This window comes from Microtus pennsylvanicus, chromosome 1, assembly GCF_037038515.1.
Source record: "Microtus pennsylvanicus isolate mMicPen1 chromosome 1, mMicPen1.hap1, whole genome shotgun sequence".
Lineage (NCBI taxonomy): Eukaryota > Metazoa > Chordata > Mammalia > Rodentia > Cricetidae > Microtus > Microtus pennsylvanicus.
The window spans coordinates 155,190,112-155,203,831 of record NC_134579.1 but is presented as its reverse complement, the minus strand read 5'-3'; the positions used below and the strand labels follow the sequence as shown (position 1 = coordinate 155,203,831).

Below are 13,720 nucleotides of genomic sequence, written 5' to 3'. Positions count from 1 at the left end.
AGGGTTATTGTACCATGATGAATACTGATGCGGTTCATAGGCATCCTAGCTGGATAAGACTGTTCATTAGCTTTTGGAGGACTGAATGGTGCCTCTGGTACCATGCAGGTTACTCTTAAGGGAGAAGTTATATTTATTTTGAAACAAGGACTCTCTGTTTATTACCAGTCATAGACTCATTATGAACACCAGACTGTCCATGACTTCAGCTTTCCTTGCCCCTGCCCTCTGAGTGCTGGGAGTAAAGGCTTGCATAACATTGCAATATCATGTCATTACAGCTACTTGATAGACATGAATAAACAAGTAGATCTTATTTCTACTGATATTAAAGGCCTCCAATTCACTGAATTGGAAACTCTAATTGAAATATGAGTTCCCAGATCCACATAACATATTGACAGGAATCTCTCAGAACTTCAAAGAAGAACAGCAAACTACATAAAGTAATTGAAACAAAAAAGAAGACTTCCGGACTCTTAGTAGTACCTGGTATTAAAACAGACAATGATAAAACCAAAGTGAAATTTAAAAAAATTTCTTTTATGGTCTCACTCTCTCTCTCTCATCTCTGTCACACATGCACAAACATGTGTGTGTGTGTGTGTGTGTCTGTGTGTCTGTGTGTTTCATATACTGCCCGTTTTCATTTCCTACCTCTCTACTATCCTGGTCCACAATTATAACGAATCTTTGCTGTATTCATCTCCATTCATTTTGCTTGGGATCCCCTCAGATTAACCAGAGACAACTGTAAGAATGTGGTTTTGAAGCTATGTGTTGGAGTCTGATGGGCTCAGCAGAGGACTACAACCAAAGGCAGTGATTCTTTTCAATGCAACCATTGCCAATGTTTGACAGGTGAAGGGTGGGGCCCTGGGAGCCTTTCCTTTTCCAAGACTGATTGTAGCCTAGGGTGAGGTCAATGCAGGTAAATACAGTTGCTGTTGGTTACTTATTACAACAGCTGTATGGAGTCTAGAGAACAGCATGTATTAACCCTTCCTCCTTCCCTTCTTTTTTCCTTTCCTTGTCCTCCTCTATGTTCCCAGAGTCATGGAAGGGAAGCTGTAACTGACATTTTTAGAACTGGGAACACATACCTTACTTATTTTCTGCATCTGGGACAGCCAAGAGTGTCTACATTTATCATTGTATTATTTTATTCTATATTTTATGTAAAAGCAGCTTTAGCATTAGCCACAAAAGAATTAGAGTTAGTAAAATATCCAAGGCATCTTCTAGGGGTGAGAGCAGGATGGGATGAACTCAGTCCTGCGCTGTTAGTAATGGGGTGACCACTGACTTCTGGGTTTGCCTATTTTTTTAAAAAAATCCAACGTTTTGAAATGTCTCTTCCCAAGGCACAATTGCAGTATTTGGTTTTGGCTTGTCAAGTTTGTGACGGGGATGGGACGCTGACATCTGAATTTAGACTGTTATCATTTGGTGTAAGTAGGTAACTGGGGAGGGTTGTAGTCAAGTCGAGTCACTGTGGGCGTCAGATAGGGGGTTTGCAGTGTCCTCCTAGATCCAATTCTGGTTTAGGCTGGCAGCAAGCATGTACGGAGGCTGTGCAGAGCCGGTCCAGGGCAGCCTGACAGCTGAAGCTGTGTGGAAGGCAGCCTGAGATGCTCCGGTAGTACAGGTCTTAGTAGGGCGGAGACACTCAACCAGAAACTGCGACTGGGAGAGTGTGGTCCATTGGCTGGATTTGGGGAGTGGGAGGATTTGGAGGAGTGACGTAAACGGAAGCTGGGACACTAAGCGAGCGCGGGGAAATTGAAGAGAAACCAAGATCCACAGATCTGAGGGGCCATTTCCTGTCTGTGCTCCGGGGCTTGCACCTTCGGGAATCTCGGTGGTGCAGACTTTGGAGAGGAGGATACGACGGGGTGCCGCAGGAAAACGAAAGCCCCCCCTCCGGAGCCTCAGTCACCGAGCGGGGCGGCCTGAGAAAGTCAGCAGCGCAGTGACGGGAACCGCAGCCCGGGAGCCCTGGAATCTCCCAGGTCAGAGGAGCTGAGGGGCTGGGATATAGGAGGAAAGGGTCCAGGGGTGCGAGCAGTTTCTGAGATGTTCATTTGTCTCAGTAACTGGTTCTGAAGTTCTGTAGTGTATGTCTTACCTTGATATATTTTAGATCATAAGGAATAAGCCATTTTATTTTTTAATCGGTTTTCTGCAAAAATATTCTTGTAAAATATTCTGCCAAAAAATATACCGCGAAGTCCCCCAAAAACCAACAAGGAGACCGAGTCCCGTATGTAAAAGCAAAGTGCCTTTATTTAATACAAGTTTGCAAACTCGGTCTCTCCGTGTATCCGACGTATTGGAATAATCGGGGAGCCCTGAACTCAGTTAGAATTGGGTTTTTAATAGTAGTAAAGGTGAGGGTGAGGGATTTCTAAGGTTCAGGATCCTTAATTGGCCGACATTTGCCTAGGGGTGTCCTGGTGAAAAGCGGTGGGTGTGTGCTGGCAGGTGATTCTATCTACAGTGGTTGGAATGATAGGCATTTCCTTTGGATGGTCTGTTCTTGGGTGGTGCTTCGGTAATCTCAGTTTATGGTTGTTGATGGCTGAGTTCTACACTGCCGATGATAATGGTTGGAAGTAAAGAACTTCCTTCGGGTGGTCTGTTGCTATTTAGCTTATCATGACTAACTCCTACAAAAGTATATAATTTTTTTTGTGAATTAACTTTTATCCACCATTAATTTCCATCTGAGATAGTTCCAGGACAGGCTCCAAAATCACAGAGAAACCCTGTCTCGAAAAACCAAAAAAAAAAAAAAAAAAATTTCCATCTGAGACATGCACTCTGTGATTTAAATACAGCATTCTGAAAAGTGTCTTTGTGAGGCCTGGTGACACAGGCCTTTTATCCCAGAGCTCAGAAGGCAGAGACAGGTGAATTTCAGTCAGTTGGAGGCTGACAGTGGGTAAAGAGTGCCTTGAAGGACAGCCAGCACCACATAGAGAACCTGTTTCAGGGGAAAACAGAAAAGGAAAAAAAAAAGAAAGAAAGAAATTTAAATGCATTGTGGTATAGAATAATATTAGAAAGAATCTTTTGAATAATTATGATAACTCACCTATATCAGAAAAAAAAGCATCTACATTAGTCTTTTGTCTCTTTGGTCCAAGAAAAGCACTCTGTCCTTGGACACATGACCAAACTGTTTTTTCTTTGGTTTTGATATTTGCTGTGTTTGAGACCTGAACTCACAGTGTTGCTCTTCCTGGCCCATAAGTCACCTAGTAGACCGGGTTAGCCTGGAAAATATTCCACTTACCTATTTCTTTCAAGTGCTAGGATTAAAGGTGTGCACCAACAGGACGATTCAAACTGATGTTTTTTCTTTTGTGGTCTTTTGACAGCCAGTGGTGTGACAATTGCTGTGGCAATGCCTGAACCCTGTCCTGTCCTATAAAAATTTAGCAGAGCACTGTATCTGGGGTAGACATTAGATTGAACAACTGTTTTTTGTTTGTTTGTTGCTTTGTGTGTGTGTGTTTGCTTGGTTTTTTTGGTTTTTTTTTTTTTTTTTTTTTTTTTGGTTTTTTCGAGACAGGGTTTCTCTGTGGCTTTGGAGCCTGTCCTGGAACTAGCTCTGTAGACCAGGCTGGTCTTCAACTCAGAGATCCGCCTGCCTAGTGCTGGGATTAAAAGCGTGCCACCCTCACTTTGTTTGTTTTTTGAGCTTTGACATTGGTGAATTGTTGCTGTGGTAAACAGTGATTGTTTCCTGTGAGCTGTAGAAATTGTTTTGCTGAAGGGTCTTTGCAGCCATCCCTTGACTTTGGTCACAAGATACCTCAGGCACACCTGAAGTTCTTCTATTATTGTGCTTTGCAAAGAATACATAATGAAGGACTAGAGTCACTGGGGCCTGTGATGCTCTTCTTCAGTAAGATGTGTAAATTAGATTAGAAACCTGGGTATGAGGAAATACTTTGTGGAATAGTCAATAAATGTGCCTTTGGATGGTTGTTAGGGGTTCAGTTCATCAGAGAGGCATTACAATTTCATCTTGGACTGCCTTCTTTCTCCAACTGACCCACACCACACAGGACATCCTGACACTGCACAATTGCAGCACTAGGCTTTCTGTGGCTGGAGAATTGTGTGCTTCGGTCTCTCTTGCTCCTCCTCAGGAATTCTTGACAAACTAATGTGCAAGTTTGTGAGCTTTGTGTGATTGAGTCTCACGTCCCATAGAATAAAGTAGAATCCTGAGAGGAAAAAAGAAGAATTCTGATAGGATTATTTTCTAACACGAGCTCTTTGCCAACGCAAAATAATCCCAATCAAACCAAATCAGACCAAATTAAAAGATATCCAGGTTTAATTGGACTCCTGCGCTCTCAGGTGACCCCGAGGGAAACTGGAAAGCTGCCAACGTGACCACTGGGGCAAAGAGGGAAAACCTCGTGTGTAGTTTTTTGCGGAGCAGATTAAAAAACCCTGGGAAAGTGGTCTTGACCTTTCCTGGGGAGGAATCAAGGTTTGGTGGGCTACCTTGACCCTCCTCAGGGAGGGGTAAAAGTTCAAGGGGCATAGGGGCGGGGCCTCCAAAGATGGAGGCCGGAGACCGGGATTTACAATTTCCATGAAATATTCTCTCTTCTTTGTGTGTGTCCCCTTTGGGAGGTGTAAGGCTTCATCATTATTGGTCCATGATCAAGTCAGAAGCTCACTAGTTTATAATATTCTCTTCCCAATCATTCAGTGCCATTTCTACCCCTGTTTTTTTGAGTGAGTTGCTATTAAAAGTGGGATTCAAGAGATGCTAACAAAAAATGATTTCTAATTATTTTCAGTATTCGGACACTGCAGGATCGTTGGGGAGTTGCTTATATAATTCTGTTTTTAGTTTTGTCTTCATTTAATAAACACAGTACTGAGTTAGAAATCCAGGTGCTTCCTGAAGAATCTTTCTCATGTGCAGGGCTCACTGATCACCCAGACCTGCTCGCCTGTGCAGCGGGACAAAGGACCTGGAAGGAGAGGAGACAGCAGCTAAGGATGCAGGTACGGTGGAGGGATTGGTGAAGGAGAGGAAGGGGGATTAAGTGAATGTGGAAGTGGAAAAGGAAATCAGTTTTGCCACATTCTGTTTCACTAGAAACAACTCCGGAGATTTCCACTGAGAAAATCTCCTCAGGATTATCATAATGTGGGCACAAAAAGACTTTCTATAGAAGACTTGATAATCGAATTTTAAAATTTTATTTGACTATGTATATGAGTGATACTCTCCTTATTTATTCACATCACAGATCATGTTTTCATACCATTATTGGATCATTTTCATTTCTTTGATTTCAATATCTTATTAAATGATGAAAATTAATACCTTTAAGTTTATTTTTTCAGATTTTTTGAGGTCTGGTATTCTAGTACATTCTTTATGTTTTAGTGTTAATGTCTCTGTTCCTGAAAATAATGCCAATAGAGTTTTGATAAGAATCAGGAAGTATGTTTATACCCGGCTAAACACCATTGATAGTGTCTTATTGTCTCCTTCGTCTGCTGGAAATTAGGATAAATTTTTAGAATATAATAAGGACTTGTGATAATTTCGTAAAGTAGTGATTGTAGGTTCTCCTCCAAGAATTCTATGACTCTTGTGAGGAGCATCATCAGCCCAATTGGAAATTTTTATTTATACTTTAAATGTCTTTGCTTACAGAAATTTAGATGTATTATAGGCATTTTATTTTAGGTGGATAGATAATGATCAAGGAATAGATGGATTCCTTATGAATTTACCAGTCATTATTAATGTTATTTTATCCTCCATTTTCTGTTTATGCCTGTCTGTTCTCTATAATTAAATCCTCACCTCTATTTTTCCATTTCCCCCATCAGGTGATTTTCTTCTCTGTTACTCCTGTCTCTATCACTCCGCCACACCCCACAGTGCTCTCCTTTTACTTTTCTGGTTACTGCAGTCACTCCAGGTTGTAGGCTCAGATATGAAGATTTGGAGCTAGGAACTTCCTACGAGAGAGATCATGCAATGCCTGTCTTTCTGGGTCCAGGTTACCTTACTCCGTGTGATCTTTTACAAGTCATCCATTTACCTAAAAAGCTCATGATTTCAATTTTTTTAACACCTGAATAGTATTTCATAGTGTATGTGTACCACACTTTCACTATCCGTTTGTCAGTTGAAGGACATTTAGGTTGTTTTTATTTTGCAGTTATTGTGAGTGGAGCAGCAATGAACATTGGAGAGCAGGTATCTGTGGAGTAGGATGTTGAGTCCTTAGAGCATGTGCCAAGGAATGGAACAGGTGGATCATGTGCTGAATTTATTTCACTTGATGGTTGTTTGAGGAGTCTCTATTTTGATTTCCAGTGTTGCTAGTTTTGTATGTTCACGGGGTTTTTATTTTCCAATGTTTTGTTTTTATGTAATTGCTGGTTGGATTATTGGTAGTAGTATTCTTACTTGTCTTAGAGGAAATAGTGTTTTGCTATCTTACTCATGGATGATTACTTTGCAGTTCTCCTGTATTTATCTCTTCTTCATATGAAATTCATTATTTCCATGTTCCTGTGACTTTCCTGTGTATGTTTTGCCTATAATTTATTATCCGCAGTGCTGCTTTAGTGAAATGAACTGTGACTATCTAGAATCCAGTTATGTCTCCATCAGTTTTTAAGAGCATCGTTTTCTTTGTACAACAAGATGCTTGATGGTGATTTTCTCTTCAAGTTTCAAATTTCTTTCAATGCTCTCCTGTCTTTTTTCAATGCTCTCCTGTCTTTGGGATCATTGACCAGACAACTGGAAGAATTCTGTTGCTTGGTTCTTTTCATGTGGTTTAACATTGTTCTTTAACAACTTTTTTTTTTTTAAATCTTTTTATGGTTTATTTAACTTTATTTTATGTGCATTGGTGTGAAGGTATCAGATCCCCTGGAACTGGATTTTCAGACAGTTGTGAGCTGCCATGTGGGTGCTGGGAATTGAACCTGGGTCCTCGGGAAGAGCAGTCAGTGCTCTTAACCGCTGAGCCATCTCTCCAGCCCCTTTAACAACTTTTAGTATTAATTTTTTGCTTTTCTTTTTTTGCCCCCTGAAATGAAAGGGAAACAAGCCCTTTATTCATTTATTTTACTGAAAGAGAAACTCAAAGAAGGGAAACTGATTCTCCAGTAAATATGTCACAGGTCTGTGCTCCTTTCCTCTCTTTGCCAAAATATGTTATACTTAGATATATTGAAAGCCTTTAACTTTTCGCTTCTGATAATTTTTTAAAAATTTATTATGAACAATTCTATAAACAGTTAAACAACAAAAAGCACACACTGAAATTAAGCACACCCAAAGATGATACAATTCAAAGTACTTTTATACAGTTAGAGTCATCATAGGGAATGCAAACTCTGGAACCTCACATATAATTTTATATTTTCACAGCCAAATACATTGATTTACTTAGCCACCACCAGAATCTAACTAGGAAAGCACTTAGCTTTATATCCTTTTTCATAACTGCTATTCATTGCCTGCATTCAGTCCCTGATGATTTAACTTTTTCTGTTTTCTTTTTTCCATGTTGTACTATGCCTACATACATTGTTCTATATACATATATTATTGGGTAGAATCTGCATTTGAGCAAACGTGGTATCTTCTTTCTAAAAGTGTATGACAACACTTAATATTACAAATCTTGGATTCATCTGTTTTCCTGCAAATTTTTATTATAATTTGTCTCTTCAGCTGAATAGTACTCTTATTTTAATTTTCATTTTCCATTCATCTTTTGATAGATAATTAGTTTTATTTCAGTACTTTTCCTCTGTGATTAAAACAGCAGTAAACATGGAGTAGAAAGATCTCTATAGCGGGGTGTATTTTTCTTTGGCTATATGGCCAGGAGTGAAAGAGCTGGGTCATGTTAGTTCTCTCTTCAATTTTTTCAATAATCTCCAAATTGATTCCTACAGTGTGTGTATTAATTTGTACCATCCTCTCCATCAATAGTGAATAAAGCTTCCTTTCTCTCCATTAGTCATAAATTTTTATTGTTGGGCTAGCTGGTGACAGCCATTCTGCCTGTGGTAAGGCAATATTTTGAATTGGATTTATTTTGTTTTCTTTGATGGCCTGAATATTTTGGGGATACTGAATATTTATGCAATATTTATTGGTCCATTTCTGTGGTCTTTAGTCTTTGAAAAGTGTCTATTTCATTCACTTCTGCATTTGCTAAGTTACAGTTTATTTCCTCAATATTTAACTAATTGAATTTTTGGTAAATTCTTGCTCTGAGCATTATCCAAAGTTTCACTGGTATAGATTCTCTCAGCTATACTTTAAACATTTTTAGGTGTGTTTTTGGACTTCCCTCAGTTTTTATTACCCTATGGGAGTGAATTGAAATAGTCTTCAAAACTTTTTAAATTGTTGTCTCATTTGACTTATGCATATCCTTAGGGAAATTTTGGATTATATCAAATATCGCTGATCCTTATTTTCCTATTTGTTCATAGTGACCCAAACATTCTCATAAAATTAATTCCATAGAACCTTTATGTTAAATATCACAGTATGTAGTGCTGTCACAGTCCCTTCTACTGTGGAAAACAATCAAAACTCTTTGTCTATAAAATCAGACCTATATTCTGTCTTCCCCACTACCCTCTTGCTACTTATGGTGCGTCGTTGTACATAGAAGTTAAACATCCCACTGAAGCTTGTTAGAATAGTTGTGTAAGGCACAAATACATACATGATTTACTGCCAGTGTTTTAGCATGATCTACAGATACAACATTTAAAGCAAATTTCCTCATCATCATTTTTCCTTCTGAGACATGTCTGCTGTGATCCTGTGTAGCATAAACACAACATCCATGACAGATAAACTGTGTCCAGGCCTTAAATGTATTTCTTGTTTCGTGAATATTGTAAGAATATTTTGTTACCTTGTTTCCACAGAGTTAAAACTTTCATAATGGAATGTGACTGTATTGGAAATTATATTTTGAGTAATTAATCTTTGCTCATCTACATTCCACCTCCTTATATCCAGGAAAGCACTTCTGGGTAGCACATGGTCAAGTCATCCTATTTTGTTTCAGGGCCTGTTGACATTCCGGGATGTGACTGTGAACTTCTCAAAAGAGGAGTGGGAATGCCTGAACTTTACTCAGAGAGCCTTGTACATCGAAGTGATGTTAGAGAATTACAAAAACTTGCTATTTCTGGGTGAGAACATTTTGTTTATAGAATTCCTAACCCATCTTCTGTTTGTTTTCACTTTATAGGATGTAAAATCTTGTCAGCTCTCCTGAAAAAAACAACAGGAGACATTATTTAGTCTAATTTAGCAAAATTTTGTAGTAGGAAAGAGCTTATTCATACTACTTAGTTTTGTCTTTCCAGTTTCCATTTCAGAGATGTCATCCACTCCTCAATATGGTTCCAAGATTCATTCATAAACTCAGTAGCATGTAATATTTCCATTCATACCTTAAAGCTCCATTCAGTTTTATTTCAATTGACAGTTTTTTTAATTGTGAGATACATTCAAGATATACAAACTGAAAAGATTAAATATACTGAAGAATATGACAAGAAATATAAATTGAGGGGGCTGGAGAGATGGCTCAGAGGTTAAGAGCACTGCCTGCTCTTCCAAAGGTCCTGAGTTCAATTCCCAGCAACCACATGGTGGCTCACAACCATCTGTAATGAGGTCTGGTGCCCTCTTCTGGCCTTCAGGCATACAGACAGACAGAATGTTGTATACATAATAAATAAATAAATATTAAAAAAAAAAGAAATATAAATTGATAAACCTTGCCTAAATTCCTCTGCTTTGTGTTTTCATGTATTAAGTACACTGCTGGCTTAGACTTCTATATTCTTTCTAAAACTTCTTGTATGGGTAATGGACTACCTCAAAGAACATGGAGATTATGTATGCAAGGTAGGCATGGCCACTTATTTGAAAAAAAAAATGAGATAGCCCTGAAATGAGAGAGGAGCGTATAGCTACAACTACAGTGGGCTAATGAATGAATAGGAGAATAATGAAAGCTTCAAGTGAAAGAGAAATCAAGAGCTGAAAATGTTGTGATGTTCAATTCACTTGAAAGAATTCCTGATTACTTAACTTAGTGTAGTATCCTGGCCCCAGAATGCATCCTTCCTGCTGTAACTGTTGTGTTAAGTCTAATGTGAGTCCATGAAGTAGGATTATTCTGTAATTGCCTTCCTTGTATGAATATCTACACATTACATCCTTCGTTTTCTTGCCAATAGAGAACGCACAGACATGCTTCTGGGAAATTATCTCAGGAATCGGTGTACAGAGTAGACTGGAGAATAATCCTATGAGGAAAGTTAAAAAAAATAAAGCAGTGTGTGGAGTTCAGACACTTGAGTGTAGAAATAAGAAATAGTTGTCCATGACATCCCTGCCTCAAATGACCTAGAGCATCTGATGTCTGCCAGAGTACTGTCTTTGTACCCATTACTTTTTAAGAATCTAATAATGTTTTTTCTAGAAAGAAATAAACCCTTAAGAGTATCAGGCTTTTAAGTAAGACTTTAATCTTTAAAGGAATTGGGTCTTCCTAACAGTACTCTTTATTATTTGTCACTTACTAAGTGCAAACACTGTGAACCTGTGATTGGGTTAGACTCCTCTTCATCAGTTTCTCAGAAGAAATAGTTTAAGATAGAGACATGTGTTCTTAACATAATCACTCTGTGAGCTCTATCCCAAAGCTAATTCACAGCCCTCAATTGTTTTTTCCATCTTTTTCCCAATTAGAGACTTTTGGCAAAGATGAGAAATCTGTCGTAAATCACTGATCTTTGAAGGCTGTCATGCTACTTTTGTGAGAACCCATACAATTACAGTGAATGAAACATGTCAGTTACAGGGACCTCTAATCCAAATAGTTCCAGGTTCACTTATCTTAAAAGAGAACTTAGGGAGACAGTCATTTATCATATGTTGATTATTGAAACTCTATTAATCTGAATTGTACTCATTTTTAGAGAACTGCAAATGTGATCCTGTCCGTCAACATGTGAAGACTGAAAAGCAGTCTTGTCAGTGTGATGAGCTTGGCAAGCTGCTTCATGACCCCTCCACCTGTGCAGTTTATAGAACAAGTGAAACTACAGAAAACTCTAATAACTACAGATGCAGTAATCACAGGGATGCCTCTGTTGACTCATCAAACCCAGATAGACATGACAGCATGCACACTGGAGAAGAACCTTGCAAATCTAAAGACTGTGAGAAATCTTTAAATTTGTCTTCCAGCATTACTCAAGATCAGATACTCTACACTACTAAGAAAGAGCATAAGCAAGGAGAATATGGTGACTATTTTGACTCTACATATAGTCTTTTGCAACAACCAATCTACATCAGTGAGACACCACACCGTTGTCAGACATGTGCAAAATGCTTCAAGACTTCCTCAGCCCTCAGAAAACATGAGAGAATTCATACAGGAATTAAACCCTACAAGTGCAACATTTGTGAAAAATCCTTTACCCGGCATCCAACTCTTAAAATACACCAAAGGATTCATACTGGGGAGAAACCTTACAAATGCAAAGAATGTGGAAAGTCATTTAATCAGTGGTCAGGAATTAATAGCCACCAGAAAACGCATACAGGAGAGAAGCCTTACAAATGTAAGGAATGTGACAAGTCCTTTGCACATTATTCCAGTTTCAGGAGACATCAGCACTCACACATTAAAAGCCATTACAGACTCCACACTGGAGAGAAGCCTTACAAATGCAATGACTGCGACAGATCCTTTCCCCACTATTCATCGCTGAGTAGGCATAGGAAAACTCATTCTCTAGAGTTTCACAAATGCAAAGACTGTGGTAAGTCCTTTATTAAATTATCACAGCTTAACTTGCATTACAGAATCCATGCTGGTGAAAGGCCTTACAAATGTGAGGTTTGTAACGAATCCTTTGCTTGGAAATCAATTCTTAGAACACATCGGAAAATGCATGCTGGGGAGAAACCTTACAAATGTATGGAATGTGACAAATCCTTTACTGAACATTCAGATCTTAGAAGACATCAAAGTGTTCACACTGGAGAGAAACTTTATAGATGTATGGAATGTGACAAGTCTTATACCAGCTGCTCATATCTTAGAGCACATCAGAAAATTCATACTGGAAAGAAACTTCCTAAGTGCGAAGACTGTGAAATATCCTTTATTTATATTTCAAGTCTTAGAAAACATCAAAAGCTTCATACTGGAGAGAGACTTTACAGTTGTAAGGAATGTGACAAATCCTTTACCAATTCCTCAAATCTCAGAAGACATCAGAGTGTTCACAGTGGGGAGAAACCATACAAATGTATGGAATGTAAGAAGTCCTTTTCCCGGGACTCACATCTTAGAACACATCAGAGAGTTCATACTGGAGAGAGACCTTACAGTTGTCAGGAATGTGACAAGTCTTTTTCCCAATCTTGTGGTTTAAGGAAACATCAGAAAATTCATACTGGAGAGAAACTTCACAAATGCAAAGATTGACATATCCTATATCCATATTGCAAGTTTTAGAATACCTCAGAGAGTTCATACTGGAGAGAGACCTTACAGTTGAAAGAACTGTAACAAATGCTTTTCCAGTTGAGATCCACAGTTTAGAAGGTATCAGAGAATTCATACTGGCAAGAGTATGAATGGATGGATATGTGACGAACCCTTTTTCCACTCTTATGGTTTAAGGAGATACCAGAAAATTCACAATGGAGAAAAACCACACAGATGCAAAGAGTGAGGCATCCTTTATCCAGATTTCGAATCTTAGGAGATATCAGAAAATTCATACTGGAGAGAAACATACTGTTGTCAATAATGTGATATAGCATTTCCCAGTATTCTCTACTAAAAATCACAACATACAATAGAAACATAAAGATACAAAACACATGAAAGTCTTTAATGAAGGTTTACATTTTAAACAATATCCTAGAGTTTATATTAAAGTAAAATTCTGCAAATACAACAGTATGAAAAGCTTATTTCTTTTAATGTGTATGCATGCTTTGCCTGCAAGTATGTCTGTATACTACGTGGATGCCTGGTACAGGAGTAGGACAGAAGGGGTCATCAGATCCCCTAAAGCTGGAGTTACAGACCATGGTAAATTGCTATATCTGTGTTGGGAATTGAACACTGGTTTTCTGCAAGAGCATCCAGTGCTCTTACCCACTAATCTATGTTTCCAGCCTCTGGTAAAAAAAAAAAATGTAATGAAATCATGTATCTTTCAACATCCAAAACTCATAGTGTCAGATGTTATGGGGCAGTCCTTTATTCCCATCAATCAGGATTCAGAGGAAAGAAGGTGTCTATCATTCAGTGGACATACTGACTTCTCGGACACCCAGGTCTTCATAAACTTTTTAAAAACAAAACAAAATCTTACTAAAGTATCATAAAAAAATGTCAAAACCTTTAGTTTTCCCTCTATTGTGCTATACATCACAAAATTCATATTTCTAAGAAACCATATAAAAGTAGAAAGTATATACTTCTTGTATCTTTCTGTCCATTTTAATTATACCTTTCCAAATGCATTGAATTTGACAAATACTTTACATAGTGCTGAAATTGCAGGGATAAAAACATTCATCATTAAAGAAAACACCCTGATAAATTTTTTTATTCAAGTTCAAATTCTTCTT

The 13,720-nt window shown here is 38.3% G+C and overlaps 1 protein-coding gene across 2 annotated transcripts; it reads left to right on the top strand.

The window, feature by feature from the left end:
• The first annotated feature begins 1,734 nt into the window (after positions 1 to 1,734).
• Positions 1,735 to 13,269, top strand: LOC142832669 (uncharacterized). Of its 2 annotated transcripts, XM_075943345.1 has the most exons (3): positions 1,735 to 2,012; positions 9,108 to 9,234; positions 11,038 to 13,269. In XM_075943345.1, exons 2-3 carry the CDS (start codon positions 9,201 to 9,203, stop codon positions 12,558 to 12,560), a joined length of 1,557 nt encoding a protein of 518 aa, XP_075799460.1. In that variant the 5' UTR covers positions 1,735 to 2,012; positions 9,108 to 9,200; the 3' UTR covers positions 12,561 to 13,269. The 2 variants fall into 2 exon arrangements, 1 of the variants encoding a protein (XP_075799460.1); XR_012907254.1 differs by lacking the exons at positions 9,108 to 9,234; positions 11,038 to 13,269 and adding an exon at positions 4,955 to 5,038 and having other exon boundaries at positions 1,799 to 2,012.
• Positions 13,270 to 13,720: the final 451 nt, after the last annotated feature.